Source organism: Oncorhynchus tshawytscha, linkage group LG27 (assembly GCF_018296145.1).
Source record: "Oncorhynchus tshawytscha isolate Ot180627B linkage group LG27, Otsh_v2.0, whole genome shotgun sequence".
Taxonomy (NCBI): Eukaryota; Metazoa; Chordata; class Actinopteri; order Salmoniformes; family Salmonidae; genus Oncorhynchus; species Oncorhynchus tshawytscha.
Window position 1 is genome coordinate 11,753,535 of NC_056455.1, and position 25,286 is coordinate 11,778,820.

At 43.2% G+C, this 25,286-nt stretch overlaps 1 protein-coding gene across 1 annotated transcript in view; it reads left to right on the forward strand.

Moving 5' to 3' along the window:
* Nucleotides 1-1,003: 1,003 nt before the first annotated feature.
* LOC112226066 (myocardin-related transcription factor B-like) overlaps nt 1,004-25,286 on the forward strand; it is a 40,624-nt gene continuing 16,341 nt past the window's right edge. The window contains 2 exon segments of the mRNA XM_042307142.1: nt 1,004-1,149; nt 22,932-23,151. Of these exon segments, the coding sequence (XP_042163076.1) occupies nt 23,022-23,151 (130 nt within the window). The 5' untranslated portion in view covers nt 1,004-1,149; nt 22,932-23,021.

The following is a 25,286-nucleotide window of genomic DNA, read 5'->3' on the forward strand; positions in this document are numbered from 1 at the left end:
TATATATATTACCGTTACCGTTCTGCAGGCTACACAGTAACTATACAAAATCAAGATTCCACAAACTAAGGTGGGAAAAGGCTGCCTAAGTATGATCCCCAATCAGAGACAACAATAGACAGCTGCCTCTGATTGGGAACCATACCCGGCCAACAAAGAAATAGAAAAACTAGAATGCCCACCCAAATCACACCCCGACCTAACCAAAATAGAGAAATAAAAAGGCTCTCTAAGGTCAGGACGTGACATTGAGAGGGATCTTAGACTGTTCCTCCATACAGAATCTTCTCAGATCCTTGATATCCTTCATCTGCTCTTATGGACTACCCTCTTCAATTCAAACTACAGGTTTTCAATGGGGTTCAAGTCTGGAGACTGAGATGGGCATTGCAAAATGTTGATTTTGTGCCAATTAACCATTTATTAGTGGAATGTGATGTGCGCTTGGGTTTACTGTGTTGCTGGAAGATCCACTTGCGGCCAAATAGGCAACCAGGTCTTTGACTAAAAACATCCTGGTACTGGGTAGAGTTCATGATGCCGATGACCTAAACATGGCCCCAGCATGGACCAGTGGAAGCAAAATAACCCCATAACATCAAATATCCACCACCATATTTTAAAGGTGGTATGGGATTATTTTCTACTTAATGAAACCAGGGGTGCAAAAAATGTAGATATTTTTAGATTGTTTTTAATACTTGCTTAACAAAATCACTTTTTTTCTGTACAATTGAATTAGTACTTTTTTTTATTTCCCAAATCTTTTGAGCATACAATATCGCTCAGTATTTGTATTCTTTATTTTATACAGTATTTTTTGCTCATCTTTATCAAGGGTGCCAATAATTATGGACCTGACTGTATAGCAAACATTTACAAATGATGCAGTGATTTTAAAACAATTATGAAGGCTATATTGAATTCCGAATGAGACGGAGCAGGAATAAACACTATCTATTGAACACATCAAAGGGTTAAATTCAGATTACATCATCGACTCCAGCCGAGGAGCAGCCATCTTTTTCCAAGACCAACAATTTCACTTTCACCGAAGAAAAACAAATAGATATTTATTTATTAATCATCTCAAACAAGCGACTATTCCGTTCCATCAAGACAAATACCAACGAACTCAAAGGAAAATTGGTAAGATTTGCATGTCAATGTTTCAATAATTCTACTGTCACTGTTTTTCATGGCTGTTTCAAAATGCACCACTGCCACCGGTTGCTTTGGTGATGCATTGTAACGGTGCAATAATAAGTGATGAACATTGGATACAATGTCAAGGGGCTATATTTGGCAAAAACATAATGGCAGATCTTGACAGCCTATTTTCACGATAATGGCAGGTTTTGTATGTTGAGTTTATGTTGAACAACGAATGTGCGTGACCAGTTTTTAACAACACAATACCACGCAACTTTTCTGATAATTTATTAGGTAACCTAACACACCTGACATTTTGAAATAGTGTATATCTACTTGACAATAGCCCCAGACGTGCATTTGTCACCAATTAAGTACAGCTCGTAGTGGGGTGATTTGAGCTAGATTAGATTGGATTAGATGTAGTGTTCTTATATGATGAAGTCTTTTAAATGTTAAAAGGCGCAATCAGCAGTCGCTACATCCATTTTTGACTTATAAATGCATGATATGTACGCAATGATTCTAGAAGAATATAACTTGTTAGTGCTTCATGAGCTTAGTTCAACTGTCATACCACATCGGAACCCAAAATATAAGCGAGTTTTACTCCAACATTTGTACACAAAGAAAAGGTAAACATACATGGTTAAAACGATCATTTTGATATCATGGATTGTCAGTCGTTGAGTCCATAGTTATGTCTATGAATTTGAGAGAGGTTACATTTTCCCAGCCCCATCCCTTAACTTTTTACTGAACTAGAGGTGGGGAACCGCGCTTTGTTATTGTCAAATCAAATCAAGATGATGTTGATAGACATGGCAGCTCTGTTTCTAGTTCCTTATTGTTTCTACCGCTGACTGACGCTTTAAGGATTAACTCCAAATGCAGAAAATATGTGCCGCTCAAAGGTCATGAACCTGTGTAAACTTTTGGGTTATTATGTTTTTAAACACCTGTTGATCTTGTTCAGGATCACAGAGGTCAGCATGAGAGTTCACAACATCAATATGCTCCCAGATGTTCTGTTAAAACTCTGGGCGTTCATATGCTGCTTAACACTGTCAACAAACACAACATATATTTGAAGTCTTTTCGGACTTCATTCGTTTTGAAATCCCACTCCCCAAACAAACCCATGTAACCAGAAAGCTTCTCTCAAGGGAAAACAGTTTCTAGATTGAGCCAGATTGCTCTCCCAGCACCCTTTCCCCACTGTATGATGCACATGGATGTGACTGTGGGTGTAGGGCCTGAGTAAATCATGTATCCATCTGAGCCAGCAGCACTGTGAGGGATGGAGGAAGGAAGGAAACGGTTGTAATCGGGGTAACTTTTCTGTTTTCCAAAGTGGAGGCGGGAAGTCAATCAGCTCTGGGGAGATGACAGCCAATGAATGCAGAGAGAGAGAGAATGCAGAGAGAGAGAGAGAGAGAGAGAGAGAGAGAGAGAGAGAGAGAGAGAGAGAGAGAGAGAGAGAGAGAGAGAGAGAGAGAGAGAGAGAGAGAGAGAGAGAGAGAGAGAGAGAGAGAGAGAGAGAGAGAGAGAGAGAGAGAGAGAGAGAGAGAGAGAGAGAGAGAGAGAGAGAGAGAGAGAGAGAGAGAGAGAGAGAGAGAGAGAGAGAGAGAGAGAGAGAGAGAGAGAGAGAGAGAGAGAGAGAGAGAGAGAGAGAGAGAGAGAGAGAGAGAGAGAGAGAGAGAGAGAGAGAGGTGCTGTGTGTTCTGCACTTTCTGTTGAATTTGAGAGAGAAGGAATACATGTATGTTACATGACTGTCCACTGTCAAACTTCCTTTCATCATTTATTTTATCTCTGTTGCACTGTTGCAGATGCAATGCTATACAAAGTAAATTGTCAAATCAATTACAAACTCTTGAAGGGCAGACCACCTGGAAAATTGCACACTCCTTTTCTTCTTTGCTACCGTTTTCTGTCAATGTTGGTGTATCTGGCAATATGAAATGAGCCCATTGCAACTAATGGAAGAAGTGTGTTTACAATACAGTTTTACAAGGGTCTACGAAAGGGCAAAGTTGTATATTTAAAGTCTGTTTATTGAAGCAGCTAGCCTGGACAGCATCAATGTTCTCACACTCGTTCAGTAGTTCATGCTGCAGTGTTTTTGCAGGGCTGGTGAGAAGTTAAGTTTGCATCGAGAGTCCATTTCCAACAATGCAGAGTAAAAGATAAGATAGAAATCGAATCAAATTGTATTTGTCACATACACCGAATACAACAGGTGTAGATCTTACAGTGAAATGCTTACTTACAAGCCCTTAACCAACAATTGCTTTAAGAAGTTTTAAGAAAAAAAGTGTTCAGTAAAAATGTCAAATAAAAGTAACGAATAATTTAACAGCAGCAGTAAAATAACAATAGTGAGGCTATATACAGGGGGTACCGGTACAGAGTCAATGTGCAGGGGCACTGGTTAGTCGAGGTAATTGAGGTAATATGTACATGTAGGTAGAGTTCAAATGACTATGCATAGATAATAACAGAGAGTAGCAGCAGCGTAAAAGAGAGGTCTGGGTAGCCCTTTGATTAGCTGTTCAGGAGTCTTATTTCTTGGGGGTAGAAGCTGAAGCCTTTTGGACCTAGACCTGGTGCATTGGTACCGCTTGCCGTGCGGTGGCAGAGAGAACAGTCTGTGGCTTGGGTGACTGGAGACTTTGGGCCTTCTTCTGACACCGCCTGGTACAGTGGTTCTTCCTTTAAAAGTTTTGAACTTATGCCGCTACCATTTTGTGGTAGATGGTGGCATATTGTGGTAAATTGTGTCATTCTGGCAACAATGGCTGACACTTAAATAACGTGCCATAGAATTATGCGGCATCTTGCAAGCTGTGCTACAGTACACCACCACTTTTAAAGGAAGAACCACTGTATAGAGGTCCTGGATGGCAGGGAGCTCGACCCCAGTGATCTACTGGGTGATACGCACTACCCTCTGTAGTGACTTGCGGTCGGATGCCAAGCAGTTGCCATACCAAGCGGTGATGCAGTCAGTCAAGATGCTCTTGATTGTGCAGCTGTAGAACTTTTTGAGGATCTGATGTCCCATGCCAAATATTTTCAGCCACCTGTTGTGCCCTCTTCACACCTGTGTTGGTGTGTTTGGACCATGATAGATCCTTAGTGATGTGTTGCACTGAGGAACTTAGAGCTTAGGGCATAAAAATTCCTAATATTGAGTTGTGCCCCCTTTGTCTACAGAACAGCCTCAATTTGTCAGGGCATGGACTCTACAAGGTGAGGAAAGCATTTCAAAAGGTTGCTGGCCCATATTGACTCCAATGCTTCCAACAGTTGTGTCAAGTTGGCTGAATGTCCTTTGGGTGGTGGACCATTCTTGATACACACGGGGAACTCTTGAGCATGAAAAATCCAGCAGCGTTGCAGTTCTTGACACACTCACACCTGACAGCTACTACCATATCCCGTTCAAAAGCACTTCAATATTTTGTCTTGCCCATTCACGTTTTGAATGGCACACACACACAATCCATGTCTCAATTGTCTCAAGGCTTAAAAATAATTCTTTAACCTGTCTCCTCCCCTTCATCTACTCCGATTGAAGTGAATTTTATTGAAGTGGACGTCAATAAGGGAATATAGCTTTCACCTGGATTCACCTTGTTAGTCTATGTCATGGATAGAGCAGGTGTTCTTAATGTTTTGTTCACTCAGTGTATATTTATTCATTTAGCAGGTGTCAGCATGACATAAGTATTTCTGCTCTCCATGGCCTCTTTGGCCTTCTACATCTTATCACACCATAGTGCCATCAGACTTCTGATACCGATGCAGGGTAAAGGGGGGGGCACAAAATGTGAACCGCTATAAAAAAAATGATAAAGAAAAGTTTTTCGTATTTTGAAAACAATTACAAAATACATTGGTATAGTTCGGCCCAGTGTAATTCAAATGACAAAATACTTCATTGTGTATTTCAAATACATGTAACAGAAATACTACCCATCTCTGGGTATTCATAGTGAGACAGCACAGCGCAGGGAGAGGGCAGACCAGACATGGTGGTTCCTTGGTGTTCTGGGTTGTGTTTTCTCAGTCCTACTGTGCTGTCTGTCCGTATTCAGGCAGGAGGCCTGTTACACTGTTCTGACGCTGTTATTGTTACCATTTATTCCAATGAATAAATGTTATTCCTAATCTTTTCTGGGGAATCGTAAGTGTATACGACACTTTGCTGGGCCCATGCGGACAGACTTGAATGTAATATGAATACTACAAGAGCAACATGTTTTCTGTGTGAACATGATTCAGATAGTCACGACAAACTGTCGGAATGTCGGTTCCAGTGAATTTGTTTGAATAACATGTTCCCACCTCATGAGATTCTACCCTCCAGTGGAATGTTCCCGGTTGACATCATCCCGATTCCCGATGCAGTTAGACCTGATTCCCGGCATTACATTTCCATGGCACAGCATTTCAGTAACATGAACAGCATGTCAATCTAAGGGCAGTGAGTCCACATCGATGGAACAGTAGTGGAGAGGGTAGCAAGTTTTAAGTTCCTCGGCATACACATCACAGACAAACTGAATTGGTCCACTCACACAGACAGCATCGTGAAGAAGGCGCAGCAGCGCCTCTTCAACCTCAGGAGGCTGAAGAAATTCGGCTTGTCACCAAAAGCACTCACAAACTTCTACAGATGCACAATCGAGAGCATCCTGGCGGGCTGTATCACTGCCTTTCCTTCACACTGATCAGTCGTCCTGGTCCCTTTGCAAAAAAACAGCCCCAAAGCATGATGTTTCCACCCCCATGCTTCACAGTAGGTATGGTGTTCTTTGGATGCAACTCAGCATTATTTGTCTTCCAAACACGACGAGTTGAGTTTTTACCAAAAAGGTCTATTTTGCTTTCATCTGACCATATGACATTCTCCCAATCTTCTTCTGGATCATCCAAATGCTCTCTAGCAAACTTCAGATGGGCCTGGACATATACTGGCTTAAGCAGGGGGACACGTCTGGCACTGCAGGATTTGAGTCCCTGGTGGCGTAGTGTGTTACTGATGGTAGGCTTTGTTACTTTGGCCCCAGCTCTCTGCAGGTCATTCACTAGGTCCCCCGTGTGGTTCTGGGATTTTTGCTCACCGATCTTGTAATCATTTTGACCCCACGGGGTGAGATCTTGCGTGGAGCCCCAGATCGAGGGAGATTATCAGTGGTCTTGTATGTCTTCCATTTCCTAATAATTGCTCCCACAGTTGATTTCTTCAAACCAAGCTGCTTACCTATTGCAGATTCAGTCTTCCCAACCTGGTGCAGGTCTACAATTTTGTTTCTGGTGTCCTTTGACAGCTCTTTGGTCTTGGCCATATTGGAGTTTGAAGTGTGACTGTTTGAGGTTGTGGACAGGTGTCTTTTATACTGATAACAAGTTCAAACAGGTGCCATTAATACAGGTAACGAGTGGAGGACAGAGGAGCCTCTTAAAGAAGAAGTTACAGGTCTGTGAGAGCCAGAAATCTTGCTTGTTTGTAGGTGACCAAATACTTATTTTCCACCATATTTTGCAAATAAATTCATTAAAAGTCCCCCATGATTTTTCTGGATTTTCTTTTCTCATTTTGTCTGTCATAGTTGAAGTGAACCTATGATGACAATTACAGGCCTCTCTCATCTTTTTAAGTGGGAGAACTTGCACAATTGGTGGCTGACTAACTACTTTTTTGCCCCACTGTATAGTTACAGCCAGAATTGAAAGTGTATTACATTTATATTTTGTTTCATTGGCCTACACACAATACCTCATAATGTCAAATTAGAATTATGTTTTTAGAAATGTTTACTAATTCATTAAAGATAAAAATCTGAAATGTCTTGAGTCAATAAATAATCATCCCCTTTGTTATGGGAAGCCTAAATAAGTTCAGGAGTACAAATGTTGCATGGACCCACTCTGTGTGCAATAATAGTTTTGATTTTTGAATGACTACCTCATCTCTGTACCCCACACATAAAATTATCTTGTAAGGTCCCTGTAGAGCAATCAATTTCAAACAAGTTTTCCAATGCCTGGGCAAAGAAGGTCAGCTATTGGTAGATGGGTAATACAAAGAAAACAGACATTGCATATCCCTTTGAGCATGGTGAAGTTATTACTACACTTTAGATGATGTATCAATACACCCAGTCACTATACACCCAGAGGAAGGAAACCGTTCAGGGATTTCACCATGAGGCCAGTGGTGACTTTTTAAAATAGTTTAATGGCTGTGATAGGAGAAAACTGAGGACGGATCAACAACATTGTAGTTACTCCACAATACTAAGCTAATTGACAGAGTGAAAAGAAGGAAGCCAGTACAGAATAAAATATTCCAAAACATGCATCCTGTTTGCAGCAAGGCACTAAAGTAATACTGCAAAAACTGGTGCAAGGAAATCAACTTAAATGCAAAGCATTATGTTTGTGGCAAATACAATACAATACAACACAACACATCACTGAGTACCACTCTTCATATTTTCAAGCATGGTTGTGGCTGCATCATGTTATGGATATGCTTGTCGTCGGCAAAGCTTGTTTTTTTTAGAAAAATAAACAAAATAGAGCTAAGCACATGCAAAATCTGGTTCAGTCTGCTGTCAACAGACACTGGGAGATAAATTGATCTTTCAGTAGGACAATAACCTAAAACTCAAGGCCAAATATGCACCGGAGCTGCATTCAAAAACGACATTGAATATTCCTGAGTGGCCTTGTTACAGTTTTGACTGAAATCGGCATTCAAATCTATGGTAAGACTTTAAAATGGCTGTAGCAATGATCAACAACCAACTTGACAGAGCTTGAAGAGTTTAAAAAGAATAATCGGGAAATACTGTACAATCCAGTTCTTACCCAGAAAAAAATCACAGCTGTAATCACTGCCAAAGGGGGTTCTAACATGTATTGACTCAGGGATGTGAATACTTATATAAATGAGATCATTCTGTATTTCATTTTCAATACATTTGCAAACATTTCTAAAAACACGTTTTCACTTTGTCATTATGGGGTGTTGTGTGTAAAGGATGAGTTAAAAAAAGAAGAAGATTTAATCCCATTTTAATTCAGGCTGTAACACAACAAAATGTGGAATAAGTATGAAATATGAATCCTTTCTGAAGGAAATGTATATACTAGAATTTGAAATAGTAAAATATCAAGAAGTATAGGCTACATCCCCATTTGGTAATATTGGACCACAGGTCATTGTGTTGTGTAGTATATATGTGCCATTGCAGTAGTATCTGCCTCATAGGTTATTTTAGTTGGACTAAATTAAGACCTCAAACTCTCCCAGTGACATTGTTTGAATGGAAACTTGCCATCTGGAAAGCAGAGCAGTACTCCCCAACTGTGATTGTAGACCAAAACAGATACACCCTCCCTCCTCCCAGGCCCACGCCATGAGTCCCAACATGCCAACGGCCAAGCGGAAGGCTATTTCTGTCTGTGGTCGGCTGATCCAGCCGCCCCCTCCTCCACTGACCCAATGCTGAGTGCAGCGGCCCGCTCCGCTGCCTGGGCCCTGGGTCCAGGAGGGGAAGTGGGAGGGTCAGACACCATGTGTGAAGTTCTCAGTCATGGCCACTGGAGAATTTATTAGACTTATGGGAAAGTTACGGTGTTTGAAATGGGGGAATTTTGGGGGGTGGGGAAGAAGGAGAGTTAAGGATGAGGAAGTCTCCCTCTTTCTGCAGTGCTGCAGTAGTCAGTCTCACACTGTTTTCTTTTGTGCAGTTCTGAGTGTGGTGAGACCCATATGGCCTAAGCACACATGGAAAAGGAGCCTTTTTCCCCTGTATTTTTCCCAGCTTTTTTTGGCGAGTACTATCAGCTATTTTTAGCCATACAGTTGACCTCCTCTGGCTTACTGGTGGTGAGTCAGTGAGTGTTTATTGAGGTTCAAAGTTATAAATGTGTAATGTGGTAACATACCATTTTTTTCTCTATTCCACATACATTCTAGTTTTTTCCCATTCCTCACAATCCACTTTCCGTCACCACTGCGGATTGTTCAATTTCAACCTTCTTCTGTTCGAACTCCTGTTGTGCTGAACTGCTTTTAAGCATGACTATTTCCTGATAGGACATAATGATTTATTGTTTATCTCACCACTGTCTGTGTCTTCTCATGAATGATCCAGATAACAAGCAGATCACAGGCTTTGCCTCCCATGTCTGTTTTTTTCTACAGATGTGTCCCAACAAGTCTCAAATGAGTCTGCATTGTAATCGGATTTGACATGGCTCAGCTACTTAGCATCAAATTGCATCTACACAAACCACGAGAACAAACACAATAGACCATGGATCCATGAGGACACTTTTAACCCCCAGGATAGGGTGGAAATCTTACTACGTTGACACTCAATGCTTAGTCATGTGCACTATGTGGCTCACTTTCTGCCCTAGGTGGTGACACAGTACATCCCAATTCAGAGGACCACAAGTGAACTCGGGCTTTGAGCTGTCGCCTCGGCCCCAACAGAGGTGGCCTCATGCTCACTAGGGGTTTAACCTTGTGGTACACAAGGAACCTATGAAATGGATATGCTGTGTCAGTTCAAAGGGACAAAGATTTAGTGTTGGCATCATGTGTATTTTGAAGAATCTATAGGGGACAAGTATTGATTTCTACACTATTGTGAAACCAATCCACTGCCAGTAGGCCTTGTGGGTTACACAGAATCAAACCCCTGCTGAGATAGCAGAGTTGTTGTGTCAGGAAGAGGTCAGCTCTTGAGTTATACAGGCAGCCCATTGTCTAGACATGTTTACACCCGCATCTGCCTCTTAGTCGTAATTTACAGAAGGAAAATCATCTACCTCAGGCATCTATGGGAAGAGGAATATTGTCATGTGCTCGTACGTAATGTCATAACTAGGCATCAAGTTACTCAGTGGGACAGACACGCACCCTGGTTACAGGAACATAAATTAACTAACGCTCATAGTTACGGATTATTGCACTTTCATGAAACCAAATTGTCTTGATTAAAAGTGTAATGTAGTCTAAGAATAAATGTAATCTGTGTGATTTAGTTGGTAGAGCATGGCGCTTTCATTGTCAGAGTTGTGGGTTGGATTCCTGGAGCCACCCATACGTAAAAAGTATGCACGCAGGACTAAGTCTCTTTGGATAAAAGCGTCTGCTAAATGGCATATATTTTTATTCATCTGGCTCCATTAAATTGGCACATAGCTACCTTAACTTGTAACAAAATTCATACATTTTACAATGTATTATTTATTATTGAATATTTGAAATAATAATAACAATTGACATATCAAGTCATGGCAGTTCTAGTAGTTATGGAATTCCAGCGCTTCCAGCCGCCTCACTTCGCGTTCCTAGGAAACTATGCAGTATTTTGTTTTTTTACATGTTATTTATTACATTGGTACCCCAGGTAATCTTAGGTTTTATTACATACAGTCGGGAGGAACTACTGGATATAAGAGTTTCCCGAAGCGGATCCTGTGTTTTACCCACCACCCAGGACAATGGATCGGATCCCAGCCGGCGAACCAATACAACGACGCTGTAAAAGAGGCAGACGAAGCGGTCTTCTGGTCAGGCTCCGGAGACGGGCACATCGTGCACCGCTCCCGAGCATACTACTCGCCAATGTCCAGTCTCTTGACAACAAGGTTGATGAAATCCGAGCAAGGGTAGCATTCCAGAGAGACATAAGAGACTGTAACGTTCTTTGCTTCACGGAAACATGGCTCACTCGAGACACGCTATCGAGTCGGTGCAGCCAGCTGGTTTCTTCACACATCGCGCAGTTTGCCTTATGATTAACGAGACGTGGTGTGATCATAACAACATACAGGAACTCAAGTCCTTCTGTTCACCTGACTTAGAATTCCTCACAATCAAATGTCGACCGCATTATCTACCAAGAGAATTCTCTTCGAATTTAATCACAGCCGCATATATTCCCCCCCAAGCAGACACATCGATGGCCCTGAACAAACTTTATTTGACTCTATGTAAACTGGAAACCACATATCCTGAGGCTGCATTCATTGTAGCTGGGGATTTTAACAAGGCTAATCTGAAAACAAGACTCCCTAAATTCTATCAGCATATCAATTGTGCTACCATCCTCAGAGCATGCGCAGACCAGCTGGCTGGTGTGTTTACGGACATATTCAATCAATCCTTATCCCAGTCTGCTGTTCCCACATGCTTCAAGAGGGCCACCATTGTTCCTGTTCCCAAGAAAGCTAAGGTAACTGAGCTAAATGACTACCGCCCCGTAGCACTCACTTCCGTCATCATGAAGAACTTTGGAAGACTAGTCAAGGACCATATCACCTCCGCCCTACCTAACACCCTAGACCCACTCCAATTTGCTTACTGCCCCAATAGGTCCACAGACGACGCAATCGCAACCACACTGCACACGGCAATAACCCATCTGGACAAGAGGAATACCTATGTGAGAATGCTGTTCATCGACTACAGCTCCTCATTTAACACCATAGTACTCTCCAAACTCGTCATCAAGCTCAAGACCCTGTGTCTCGACCCCGCCCTGTGCAACTGGGTACTGGACTTCCTGACGGGCTGCCCCCAGGTGGTGAGGGTAGGTAACAACATCTCCACCCCGCTGATCCTCAACACTGGGGCCCCACAAGGGTGCGTTCTGAGCCCTCTCCTGTACTCCCTGTTCACCTACGACTGCGTGGCCGTGCATGCCTCCAACTCAATCATCAAGTTTGCAGACGACACTACAGTGGTAGGCTTGATTACCAACAACGATGAGACGGCCTACAGGGAGGAGGTGAGGGCCCTCGGAGTGTGGTGTCAGGAAAATAACCTCACACTCAATGTCAACAAAACAAAGGAGATGATCTTGGACTTCAGGAAACAGTAGAGGGAGCACCCCCCTATCCACATCGACGGGACAGTAGTGGAGAGGGTAGAAAGTTTTAAGTTCCTCGGCGTACACATCACGGACAAACTGAATTGGTCCACCCACACAGACAGCGTGGTGAAGAAGGCGCAGCAGTGCCTTTTCAACCTCAGGAGGCTGAAGAAATTTGGCTTGTCACCAAAAGCACTCACAAACTTCTACAGATGCACAATCGAGAGCATCCTGGCGGGCTGTATCACCGCCTGGTACGGCAGCTGCTCCGCCCACAACCGTAAGGCTCTCCAGAGGGTAGTGAGGTCTGCACAATGCATCACCGGGGGCAAACTACCTGCCCTCCAGGACACCTAACCCACCCAATGTCACAGGAAGGCCATAAAGATCATCAAGGACAACAACCACCCGAGCCACTGCCTGTTCACCTGTTCACCTACTGCATCTTGCCATCTTTATGTAATACATTTATCACTAGGCACTTTAAACAATGCCACTTAATATAATGTTTCCATACCCTACATTACTCATCTCATATGTATATACTGTACTCGATACCATCTACTGCATCTTGCCTATGCCGTTCTGTACCATCACTAATTCATATATCTTTATGTACATATTCTTCATCCCTTTACACTTGTGTGTATAAGGTAGCTGTTGTGAAATTGTTAGGTTAGTTTACTCGTTGGTTATTACTGCATTGTCGGAACTAGAAGCACAAGCATTTCGCTAGACTCGCATTAACATCTGCTAACCATGTGTATGTGACAAATAAAATTTGATTTGATTTAGAAACCCCCCACTTCTCCTTATATGGTACCTTTTGAAACCCCCACTTCTCCTTATATGGTACCTTTTGAAACCCCCACTTCTCCCCTTATATGGTACCTTTTGAAACCCCCACTTCTCCTTATATGGTTCCTTTTGAAACCCCCACTTCTCCTTATATGGTTCCTTTTTTTGAAACCCCCACTTCTCCTTATATGGTTCCTTTTGAAACCCCCACTTCTCCTTATATGGTTCCTTTTGAAACCCCCACTTCTCCTTATATGGTTCCTTTTGAAACCCCCACTTCTCCTTATATGGTTCCTTTTGAAACCCCCACTTCTCCTTATATGGTTCCTTTTGAAACCTTCACTTCTTCTTATATGGTTCCTTTCTAAATGCCCACTCTTTTCGAAACCCCCACTTTTCCTGACATGCACTTCACTGAGAGATGACATATCAGCAGTGGCGTGTATTCATGGATGCCAAGGGAAGCCTTGATTATAATGGCATGGAAGTTCAATATGTATGGTAGTTAGATGTCGAAGGCTAATATTAACTACCTAACGTTGGCCATGACTAGGAGTTAGGCTAGCAAGCAAGCATTTTAGCCAGGTAGCCTAGGACAACAAAAAATAAAGTGTGTACTGTATGACAGAGTGATAGTTTCGTCAACATGAAAGAGAGGAGGATGGCATTGATGTTTCTCTACAAGTAGGGTGAGTCAACATGTTTTTCTACTTCCACGAACAAACACACGCACACAGAAATCAGAACCATGGACAGCCACATCCTATTTAGCTTACGTTAATTGGACTAAATAGGTTTTGGTATCTTTTAGTTGTCACTGTATTAGACTAAGCAGAGGTGAGTTGATGATCAAATCAATCAAACTTTATTTGTCACATGCGTCTATTACAACAAATGTAGACATTACCGTGAAATGCTTACTTACAAGCCTTTAACTAACAATGCAGTTCGAGAAGAGTTAAGATAATATTTACCAAGTAGACTAAAATAAAAAGTAAGAATAAAAAGTAACACAATAAGAATAAGAATAACGATGCTATATTCAGGGGGCACCAGTACCGAGTCAGTGTGCAGGGGTACAGGCTAGTTGAGGTAATCTGTACATGAAGGTGGGGGCAAAGTGACTATGCATAGATAACAAACAGCGAGTAGCAGCAGTGTACAAAAGGGAGGGGGGTCAATGTAAATTGTCTTGTGGCGATTTTATTAATTGTTCAGCTGTATTATGGCTTGGGGGTAGAAGCTGTTGAGGAGCCTTTTGGTCCTAGACTTGGCACTCCGGTACCGCTTGCCGTGCGGCAGCAGAGAAAACAGTCTATAACTTGGGTGACTGGAGTCTCTGACAATTTTATGGGCTTTCCTCTGACACCGCTTATTATATAGGTCCTGGATGTCAGGAAGCTTGGCCCCAGTGATGTATTGGGCCGTTCGCACTACCCTCTGTAGCGCCTTACGGTCAGATGATAAGCAGTTGCCATACCAGGTGGTGATGCAACCGGCTCGATGATGTTGAAATGTTGAAGTTGAAATTCTGCAGGAATAGTGGAGGCAGCTCCTGTTTTCTTTGCGCCTTGCGGTTAACTGTCTGTGGTTCTAAATCAATAGTTGTTTAGTGGTCCGAAAATGTCGGAAGCAGTTTTGTGATAAACAAAGGTGTGGTTGAATTTATTCTGCCACTGTGTCTTCTTATTGTCTCTGCCTTTAGGCCTATATATCACTGTCCCAATGCGCAAATATGGCTTCCCCAGTGATTTTACCCACACACTGCTACTGCATATCAGTAGGGGGCAGCATAGAGACCCTGAGGGATGACTGCTCTGGGAGATGAAGTCGCAGCTGGACCCTATGGCTTCAGTGTGCCTGTTTTCCATATCTTAAGGCTGCCACTCCAGTGAAGAGCCACTGATCTATAAATACCTGTCCTGTTATTGTTTAGCCCCAACCAACACTGCACTTTGCTCACCAATTAGCGTCACCACGGCAACCCACTTCAATGAGATGCAAACTTTCAAGCGGACAAACAAATCTCAATCTGGTTTACATGTTAATCTATCATTTCCTTTTTAGAGGATATTTGTTCTCATTGTTGAAGTGATGGTAGTCTCATTTCACAGCCACTGTGCCTCTACCACAAAATGTGATTGGGAAGGGCATTCATTGCAAAAAATATATTTTCTAGTTTGGAAGGCAGCGCCATGACCTATTGAGTTGTACAGCAGCACTGCCAGACAGTGTCCTCTCTTTGCTCCCTCTCGTACTGTCACAGGTAAGCCCAGATAACACCTCAAGGTTGTCTCACCCCGTTTAAATATTCTCCCCCTCTAACACTGTGGTGTAAATCATCAATGGGGATTGAACATTTACTTTCAATTTACTTGAAAGGGCTTCTTATAATCCAATATGTGATTATTTTAATTGATAATATACTTTCCTTAATGCCTTTTCAAGATCAAGTTAAACCCAAACATCATCATAGAGGTTGGGTTCGAAGAAAATATACTAAATTACCGAAATAACAATGGTGACACATGGCTGAAGTTTCCTTTCCTTTAGGGATCAGTAATTTTGAATAAAAAAATAAAATAAAGGCACTGCCAGGGTTAGGAACAGAACATTCTTGAAAATGGCATGTAATTGGCTTCCAACAACATCAGTTAAGGAATTCGAAGTGACTCACTCCAGCTAACGCACTGCAGCGCCATCTACTGCTCCTCTGCGGTTTGTTCTATGAAGAAAGTAATAGAATAGAAATGTTGAATAAAGAACAGTGGCTCACTTCAATTCTTACACTCAAATATTTGGCAGATGAAATACACAGTGGTGTGTATTTAATGATTAGGAGTGTGTGTGGCCATCTTTCTCACCAGTAGTAGTATTGTATGGACTGATTTTATGTCCAGGCATTGGGTTCAGTATCTCATTATCATCATTTGCAATAAATGTAAATGTGACAGCAGCAATCCAGCTGAGGTACTTTACAGTGATCCGTGTGTCACTTTTGCCCATCCCTGTGTGAGTGCGTGGTCATGTGTGTGTGTGTGTGATCTGATTGTGTGTGCATGTATGTGTATGTAAGTGTGCGTGCATGCATCCATGTGTGTGTGTTGAAGATGATGTGACCCACACAGCCAGAGGATTGCCTTTCCGTAGACTCTTCTTGGCAGCTGCCTGCGTGCCGCACAGCCTTCATGGCCTTCAAAGAGAAGTCAGAGGCCTACAGGGATTTCCCTGGCTTTCCCACCATGTGCGCTGCGCTGCAGAGAGCCTAGCAGGGGATGGAGAGCAGAGCAGCAGGAATGGGAAGGTAGTCGGTATAGAGGAGATTCCTCTGTGAAAACCAAGAGCCAAAGTTACTGAATTGTATCAGCATGCTCCCCGTAGTAGTACAATCTTTATCATTATAATAAATACAAGTGTCTGGATTTACAGAGTCCACTGTAATGTCGAGGCACTGTAATCACCAATGGCTAGGCTAGCAAGTCTATTCCCTCTGAGATAGTATTCCTACAGTGTCAGATCCATGGCTTGGCCTCTGAGATAACATCTAAAACCAGGTGGAAGGCGATACACCTCGTTCCTGGACTGACAGACAGGGTCAAACTGTGCCAACTACGCAGACCTCTCTCAATAATGAATAACACTATGCTACGGGCTTGTAATCTCAATGTTTTATAACCTGCAATCAATCAGCCCAAACACTCAACCCTGACACTCTATGCTCATGTGTTCTAGCTAGGCAGTCAGGCCTTGATCCAACTAGGCATTTATCTTGGTTGTATCAACATGCCAGGTGGTTTATGTAGCCAAAAACAAGTCCCTTTATTTTATTTGCCCAGAATTGGGCTTAGAGCTGTGGCAAGACCTACTAACTCTCTTCACATGTGGGTACCTGTCGCCAGATCACATTGACATGTGGGTGTCTTAGCCATGCTCTACATACGCTCTCTCTCTCTCTCTCTCTCTCTCTCTCTCTCTCTCTCGCTCTCTCACTCTCTCACTCTTGCTCTTTCTCTCTCACTCTCTCACTCTTTCTCTCTCTCGCTCTCTCACTCACTCTCTCTCTCTCTCTCTCTCTCTCTCTCTCTCTCTCTCTCACTCACTTAAAGCAAGTCTTTGTTTCATAGCAAACACCAGTGTGATGCAGAAGAATCTGCTGCTCATGCCATCTGCCACAGTGCATCTGAACTTGGTTAGAGCACACGTCATGTACCTTCGGGGGAAGACAGAGGATTGCTTCAGTGTTTAGTCTCTCTAATGAGAAACCATAGTCTGCTAGTGGAGCCTTAAATCAGTTTGAGTGTCTTATAAGGGTTTGTCAACCATGTTATTGCTGGCTGTTTATACTGTGGTTCTTATGCGTTGTAAGCTAAAGTGACCATGTTAATTGCTGAACCTGGTCTCATCTTGATTTGGTTCTTTGTACTGTAACCTGAGAACACTTCACTAGATGTAACTCTGTAGTTACACACTTTTTGGGACTCAACACTCAGGATTTGACACTGAAAAGGCTTTGATGTCTAAAGGCATTCTCTTTTGGGGGAAAAGAAGTGGAAATGGACATTGTGAAAGATAATTTAGGACATAGGGTCAACAGTCCAATGAGATCAATATAAGTCATAGTGTAAATGTATGTTTTCTCGTCATGACAACATATGGCATCAGCCAGGAGAAAAACCTAGTATGCAGTACAGGAAAAACGTAATGGGGCTTATGGCCCTGCACATACTGTAAGTTTAATGAGCCGTTATTGGTATGCAGGAACGGTACATGTCTGCACAGCCATCTCAGTGATGGAGTGTTGTGTTGTGTTGAAGTAGCTTCCTAACTGAAAGGTTAGACCCATCAGTATGGCATCCACTGGAAATGTCATGTTTGTTCTGGCAATTGTCTGGAAAGGATGTGGCAGGTCAGTTGAAGAGCTACATTCTTCTCTCCTCTTCTCATGTTCATTTCATTTCATGATGAGTGATGTGTACATTTTGGTAGAAATTACTAATGACAGATTTTTCATTGAAAGGAATCCAGTAAACAACTCTCGCAAGGTTTGCAAGTTTATCCAAACAAAAACCCAGGCTATTCCAATTGATATGATCTACATCTGGTTGTTCAAGGAGCCAGAACGCCCCATAGTTATGGCATGGCATGGTTCCTGGTCTGTCTTTGGCCAACAACAAGCTATCTAAGGAACAGGACTGGCTTGAGAGCTAGACTATATTTAACAGACCTGCAGAGTACCACAGACCATGTACCAAGAGGATTCATCTAGACAGTACACGTCCATCCTAGCCAAAGGTGCACCTGACGTTTTTGACTTGGTGCACACTTTGCTAACTGAATACAGCCAGGCAGGCTGATGCATTGCAGAGCGATAAATTCTTTGCATATAAAAGACTGTATCGTGTTAATAATGGAACTCAGCCTGAGTTTGGAGACGCTTTATCTTTATTTACATGAATCGCCGATAAGTCTGGTTTATTTGGCCAGCCGGAGCATCTCAAGTGAAGAGAGGCAGTCCTTCATCTCCTGCACAGCCCTGGTTGTAAACAACACTAATGTGCGTACTTCAGCTGACTGAGAGTGTAAACTAAGAAGCATTGGGATTTGAGTATCGATCATAGATCAACAGCACACTGAAAGCTGACATTAGTCTTGGCAAAGAGTCCAGGGATCGCATTACAAACCCTCTCCTAGCTGCAAACAAACCCTCTCCTAGCTGCAAACAAACAAACCCTCTCCTAGCTGCAAACAAACCCTCTCCTAGCTGCAAACAAACCCTCTCCTAGCTGAAAACAAACCCTCTCCTAGCTGCAAACAAACCCTCTCCTAGCTGCAAACAAACCTTCTCTTAGCTGCAAACAAACCCTCTCCTAGCTGCAAACAAACCCTCTCCTAGCTGAAAACAAACCCTCTCCTAGCTGCAAACAAACCCTCTCCTAGCTGAAAACAAACCCTCTCCTAGCTGCAAACAAACCCTCTCCTAGCTGCAAACAAACCTTCTCTTAGCTGCAAACAAACCCTCTCCTAGCTGCAAACACACCCTCTCCCAGCTGCAAACACACCCTCTCCTAGCTGCAAACAAACCTTCTCCTAGCTGTAAACAAACCCTCTCCTAGCTGCAAACAAACCCTCTCCTAGCTGCAAACACACCCTCTCCTAGCTGCAAACACACCCTCTCCTAGCTGCAAACACACCCTCTCCTAGCTGCAAACACACCCTCTCCTAGCTGCAAACAAACCCTCTCCTAGCTGCAAACAAACCTTCTCCTAGCTGCAAACACACCTTCTCCTAGCTGCAAACACACCTTCTCCTAGCTGCAAACAAACCTTCTCCTAGCTGCAAACACACCTTCTCCTAGCTGCAAACACACCTTCTCCTAGCTGCAAACACACCCTCTCCCAGCTGCAAACACACCCTCTCCTAGCTGCAAAAACACCTTCTCCTAGCTGCAAACAAACCCTCTCCTAGCTGCAAACACACCCTCTCCTAGCTGCAAACACACCTTCTCCTAGCTGCAAACACACCCTCTCCTAGCTGCAAACACACCCTCTCCTAGCTGCAAACACACCCTCTCCTAGCTGCAAACACACCCTCTCCTAGCTGCAAACACACCCTCTCCTAGCTGCAAACACACCCTCTCCTAGCTGCAAACACACCCTCTCCTAGCTGCAAACACACCCTCTCCTAGCTGCAAACAAACCTTCTCCTAGCTGCAAACAAACCCTCTCCTAGCTGCAAACAAACCCTCTCCTAGCTGCAAACAAACCCTCTCCTAGCTGCAAACAAACCCTCTCCCAGCTGCAAACAAACCCTCTCCTAGCTGCAAACACACCCTCTCCTAGCTGCAAACAAACCCTCTCCTAGCTGCAAACACACCCTCTCCTAGCTGCAAACAAACCTTCTCCTAGCTGCAAACAAACCTTCTCCTAGCTGCAAACAAACCTTCTCCTAGCTGCAAACAAACCTTCTCCTAGCTGCAAACAAACCTTCTCCTAGCTGCAAACAAACCCTCTCCTAGCTGCAAACAAACCTTCTCCTAGCTGCAAACAAACCTTCTCCTAGCTGCAAACAAACCTTCTCCTAGCTGCAAACAAACCTTCTCCTAGCTGCAAACACACCCTCTCCTAGCTGCAAACAAACCCTCTCCCAGCTGCAAACACACCCTCTCCTAGCTGCAAACACACCCTCTCCTAGCTGCAAACAAACCCTCTCCTAGTTGTACCGTATATCAACTGAGTTAAGTAGCTGCTTTCTCATTTGTTTGGCCCATCTTGATAATGTGCCTCGTGTGGTAGAGAGCACAGACCTCATTGTGTAAAACTATCTTTGTCCGTCTTCTATTCTGACGTCTTCTGGCACTGCTACTCATACCAAAGGACTATGGAGATTTATATGTGTGTTGTAGATAAATAACAATATTTCCATTTTGGACTGTGTCTTTATCCAGAGTCATCCTGCAACACAGCTGGTTCTCTTTTTACCCAGCGTAACACCCTGGAGACAGACGGGAGAAATGGGACTGGTGCCACTCCATCCTCTGGGAGGCTGGAGCACATTATAGAGAGAGAGAGAGAGAGAGTAGATTCTGGGTTGGGACGGAGGGGATGGAAGGATGATATGTTTGGCTCCATGGCACATCATTTCATAATTTTGTTATCTCTGCGATTTAACCCATTGTGTTGCATAAATCAATCAGCAAACTGTAGTCTTTGCGTACGCTGCGATGAAATTGACTATTATATGAGGAAAGTGTTTCTGATATGTTTTATGGCATCACTATCTGACATAGGACAGTCAAATGGGTGATAGGGGAAGTGGCACATCTGTCTGGTACAAGGTGCTAGAAATAACTGGTTTTGACATCCCATACAGTATATCACTTAAATTATTAGGATTTTTTAAATATATATTTCCCCCCTCATCAAAATAAAAAAAGCACACTTACTTCGATATGTATCTCCAAGCATCAGTTTACACGTCAAGCTGACATAAATATTCACATTCTTTCATCGCTTGCACTCTCTACCCTTAAAACCACATGTTCTGACATTGAAAAAAATATATTCTGTACTAGTGGTGTGAATTCAAGAGAAGAACCATAATGACCTAGGCTAATGCTGAGATGTGCTAAACAGTTGCTTTGCTTACTCATGAGGAGCTGTGCTGAGTGCACGCTGAGATGGGAGGACTGGGCCCAGAATGCTGTCATTGTCCGTAGCCACGTCTCATTCCTCTCCCGGTCTGCCAGCTCCCAGTGGGAGTCTACCAAGACTATCTTCAGCACTGAAACCGGAATGCACGAAGAAGAACAAAGATCCGTCTCAGTTTTAACACAGCTGGAGTTTGTTTTAGAGATGGAAGGTGCCCTGCAGCTCAGACGTCTTGTGTTTCTGCTTTTGGACGACAGGTTTCAGAAGCCAGACACTGTAGCAGCTATAGGGTAAGGCCATTTTATATTACTCTCTGGCACTTGAAGGGTAACGTTGTGTACACCTGAATCCCCTCTGTAGGCTGTTCTCCTGAAACAGACCAATGATGGTTCCATTTCTAAGCAGCCTGGATCTGCACCACAGTCTGCCTCACGTTGCACATTCAGCATCTGTCACTGGCAGACATCGAACAGGGCCACGTTCAGTTGTAAAACGTTCTCCAACGTTACGGATAGAAATTCCGTGCATAGAGCCAACGTTAATTCCTTATTCAACACATACGAGAGGAATGTTTGTTCTACATAGCATATTTAGATCTGAACATCTGGCTCTACACGCCTTGTGCCCAGCCTAAACTCTACAATGCTGTCTACACACTCCTTATCACACACTTACTCTGGGATAAGAGCCACAGAAAGACTTGTGTAGAACATATGGTTTTACGTCCATCTGTCCCTTGGCTGGAGCTGGGATGTAAGAAGGTCCTGTAGAAATGCTAATGATGTGATAGTCTAAATGAGCCAGGGACAGAAGCTATAGCAGCTGTTCTAGCAGGCAAAGTGAAGTTAGCAGGGTAGATGAAGGTTGTCGGTTGCAGGAGGAGAGGATGAATAGCTAAGGTCAAGGTGATGCCGTTTGAAAGTAGTCAGAGGGATAAGGTGGGTGGTACACGGTGGTATAACATTTTGGTAAGGTAACGCTGGGAAAGAGGAGAAGTCAGGATTTAGCTGCACTGCAGGCAAGGTTTGTCTCGTCAATATTCTGACAGCATTGGGGCGGCAGGTAGCCTAGTGGTTAGAGCATTGGGCCAGTAACCGAAAGGTTGCTAGATCGAATCCCCGAGCTGACAAGTTAAACATCTGTCATTCTGACCCTGAACATGGCAGTTAAACCACTGTTCCCTGGTAGGCTGTCATTGGAAATAAGAATTTGTTCTTAACTGACTTGCCTGGTTAAATAAAGATTTTTTTTTTTTAAGCATCCCTGAGGGAGTTTCTCTGGCAGGTGCTAATGTCTGCACTATTGATAGAAAGCTGTCTGTTGATGAGCAGCAGATTTACTCTCTGTTCTCAGAGGAATGAGAAAGGCTGCGGTTCACCAGAGATCACAGGCTTCCTCTAACTTCAATCAAACCCAATCTTGGTTTGGACAGATTGGAATCTTAGGCTGCATCAGATGGGGGTGATCAGTTCTTGGCCTGACAGTAAAGCTGAGATGTATCTTGTGGACATGACCTTTTCTATAGTAAATAGTACATCCAGAATATGGGTTGATGAAGTGTTGGTAGTAAGACCAAAAGGGAAGTGGAATCCAATGCTATACAAAACTTAGGAAATATATTACTCATTAGAACCGTACAATATTCTAAGACCTTTTACATCTGGTACATTCATCTGTTAAAATAAGTAATTCGGCTTTTAGCGTGATTCTTATTGACCAGCTTCTGATTAAATGTTAACGTGGCACATGAATCTTTAACTTCATTGTCACGCTCCCTTCTGCTTCAGTTCCATAGTGATCTCCATGCAATCAACTGTTAGAAGTACAACTGTTATAAGTAAATGAAATGATTCAATTGGCAGCCAAGTTTGTTCATGGTTAATAACTCCTGCTGTAAAATGGCACAATGTTCCCATCTCCCCAGCAACAACTGACAACAGCAGCTCTATCTGCCCTGCTGGTTTCCAGGAGACCCGGCCTAGCTCCTCCTCCTGAGGAGTGCTGAGGCTGCAGCATGGAGCCCCAGGGGAGTCTGGGAGTGGAGGGGGACTCCAGCCTCCGGAGCGAGGCAGTGACCCACGAGCTGGAGGATCTGACTATGCAGCCCAGTCCCAGCCTGCCGCCTCTCAAAGAGCGTAAGAACGGTGAGTAGTAGACCATTCAGTCACATTGGTCAATCATCTAGGGCAGGGCTACCCAACCCTCTTCCTGGAAATCTACTGTCCTGTAGGTTTTCAGTCCAACCCTAATTTAGCTAATCTGATTCAGCTAGTTAAGGTCTTGTTGAGCAGCTAATTAGTAGAATCAGGTGTGTTAAATTAGGGTTGGGCTGAAAACCCACATGACGGTAGATCTCCAGGAAGAGGGTTGGGCAGCCCTGACCTAGGGCATGCATCTGAAATGACACTCTATGGCCTAGCCTATGTAGTGTCATATACTGATGTAGGATCTTACTTTGATCACCCTGTTTGTTGCAGGAAATGTCCTGCCCAGCAGGAAATGCAAACTTGGCTGCTAATTGAATAGTGAGGTTTAAAAAGGCTTCTACAGTTAGTAATTAACACTTTGCATACCTAATTTTAATTTTGTAATTGCATACCTAGTATCAGGAGGGTAAGTGGTGAAAACACATTGGGTGAATCAATTGTCCTTGATTCCTTGCATCCTCTCGCCTTGCCTCCTCAAAATGCATTGAAGCTCCGAGGCTCTGAAAAATCAAGGAAATCTGATTGAAATGAACCCAGAGACTGTGGTTTCTACGTCATCCATCAGAGAGCGAGCCTACCCTGACAGTGAGAAAACAAACTCCTCTCCACTCCAGAGAGATTTGTTTGTGGAGAGAAGTGGGGAATTAGACTGGAATTGCATCTGGAAGCCAACACATAATCGCAGTTTGAACGGTTCCTGACATCAAGTCCCAAAGTCAGTCCTCTCCTTGGGCCACTAAGTGTTTTGTTTGTTGGTTGCTCTCAGAAAATCAGCTTTTTAGGTGGGCGTTGTTAATGAGTTAAATATGATAAATTAGATGCAGATTCGGATTAACAGACTTCAACAAAGTCAATGAACGGGTTGAGCCTCTCGTTTAACTTTTCACTAATGATGAATTCCTTGCTAATATTTCCCAGTGCATTTTTCTTGAAAATGTGGACCTTCAGTATCTTGAGATCTCCTCTGTTATCTCACTCTCCTAACCCTCTAGTTCTCACAACCACAGCCAGAACCCCAGTCTGGAAATATTCCCCTGGCATGTGAACCAGAGTGAGGGGTAGCACTGGGGCAGTATCTGGTGGGCAGGCTGGCACTCACCCACCCTGAGTGGTACCCTGATATTTTCCCAGTCCCTAGAGAGGGCACAGTCAGGGATGGAGGGTATGGAGTGGAGACCACTGGTCACCCCAACCTTACTGCCCAGGAGACAGACACTGGAAAAACTCAAATGTGTTGCACTCTACGGCTTGTTGATGATGTGATGATGGGGGCTAGAATCAGGATCAGGACCGGCTCTATAAAGGGGCTTGCTTTCATTTAAGCAGCATTCCTAATCCATTTGAACACATGGTGCCGGCCAGTCATTTTCCTTTCGAGTCCGTATCTTTGTTAGTGTCATAATATGACTACAGCTGTTTATCTAGACATTCAGTTTGCAGTTGTCATTTTATAGTATTGTACGGTTAACACGTTAAGGACTGTTCCCAAGTCGCCCTTGAACATTGACATGGGTGAAATATACCAGGGCGAAATGGATTGGAATGGAAATAGAAGCAGCATGCCAGTTCATGTTGGCTGCCCTTTGCCCTTTAACCTGCAGTGTTAGGGAGTAGGGAGGGACACACATGTCTGGACTTCAAGCGTATGACTCATACTTCCTGTATGTGAATGCTAACCGGCTGGAAATGACCACCTATTCATCTGTTATCATTCTTCGGTGTTCTCTCATCCCTGTTGTCCCTTTAGAAGTCTCCTCTGGGTGGGTGATATTTCTCTTTGCTGTTATTTGTTCTCGGACACAGAGACCAGATAGATATATGTTCTCCTAGACAACATTGTGAAGGAGACAGGGTTGAATGCAACCACCTACTATTTCTAATGTTTACATTTAATCTATTTTGTTTGAAATCCAAAAGAAAATATTGATACTTTTCCCTTATATCAATATTAGTCAGCAACAGCTACGGTCGGGTCTACACAAATGAAAACAATAGATAAGATTGTATTAATGTCATGTTTGTGCTTTGAGTGTAGTGATGTAGAAATTGAAATGATAGCAATGGCAAAAAAA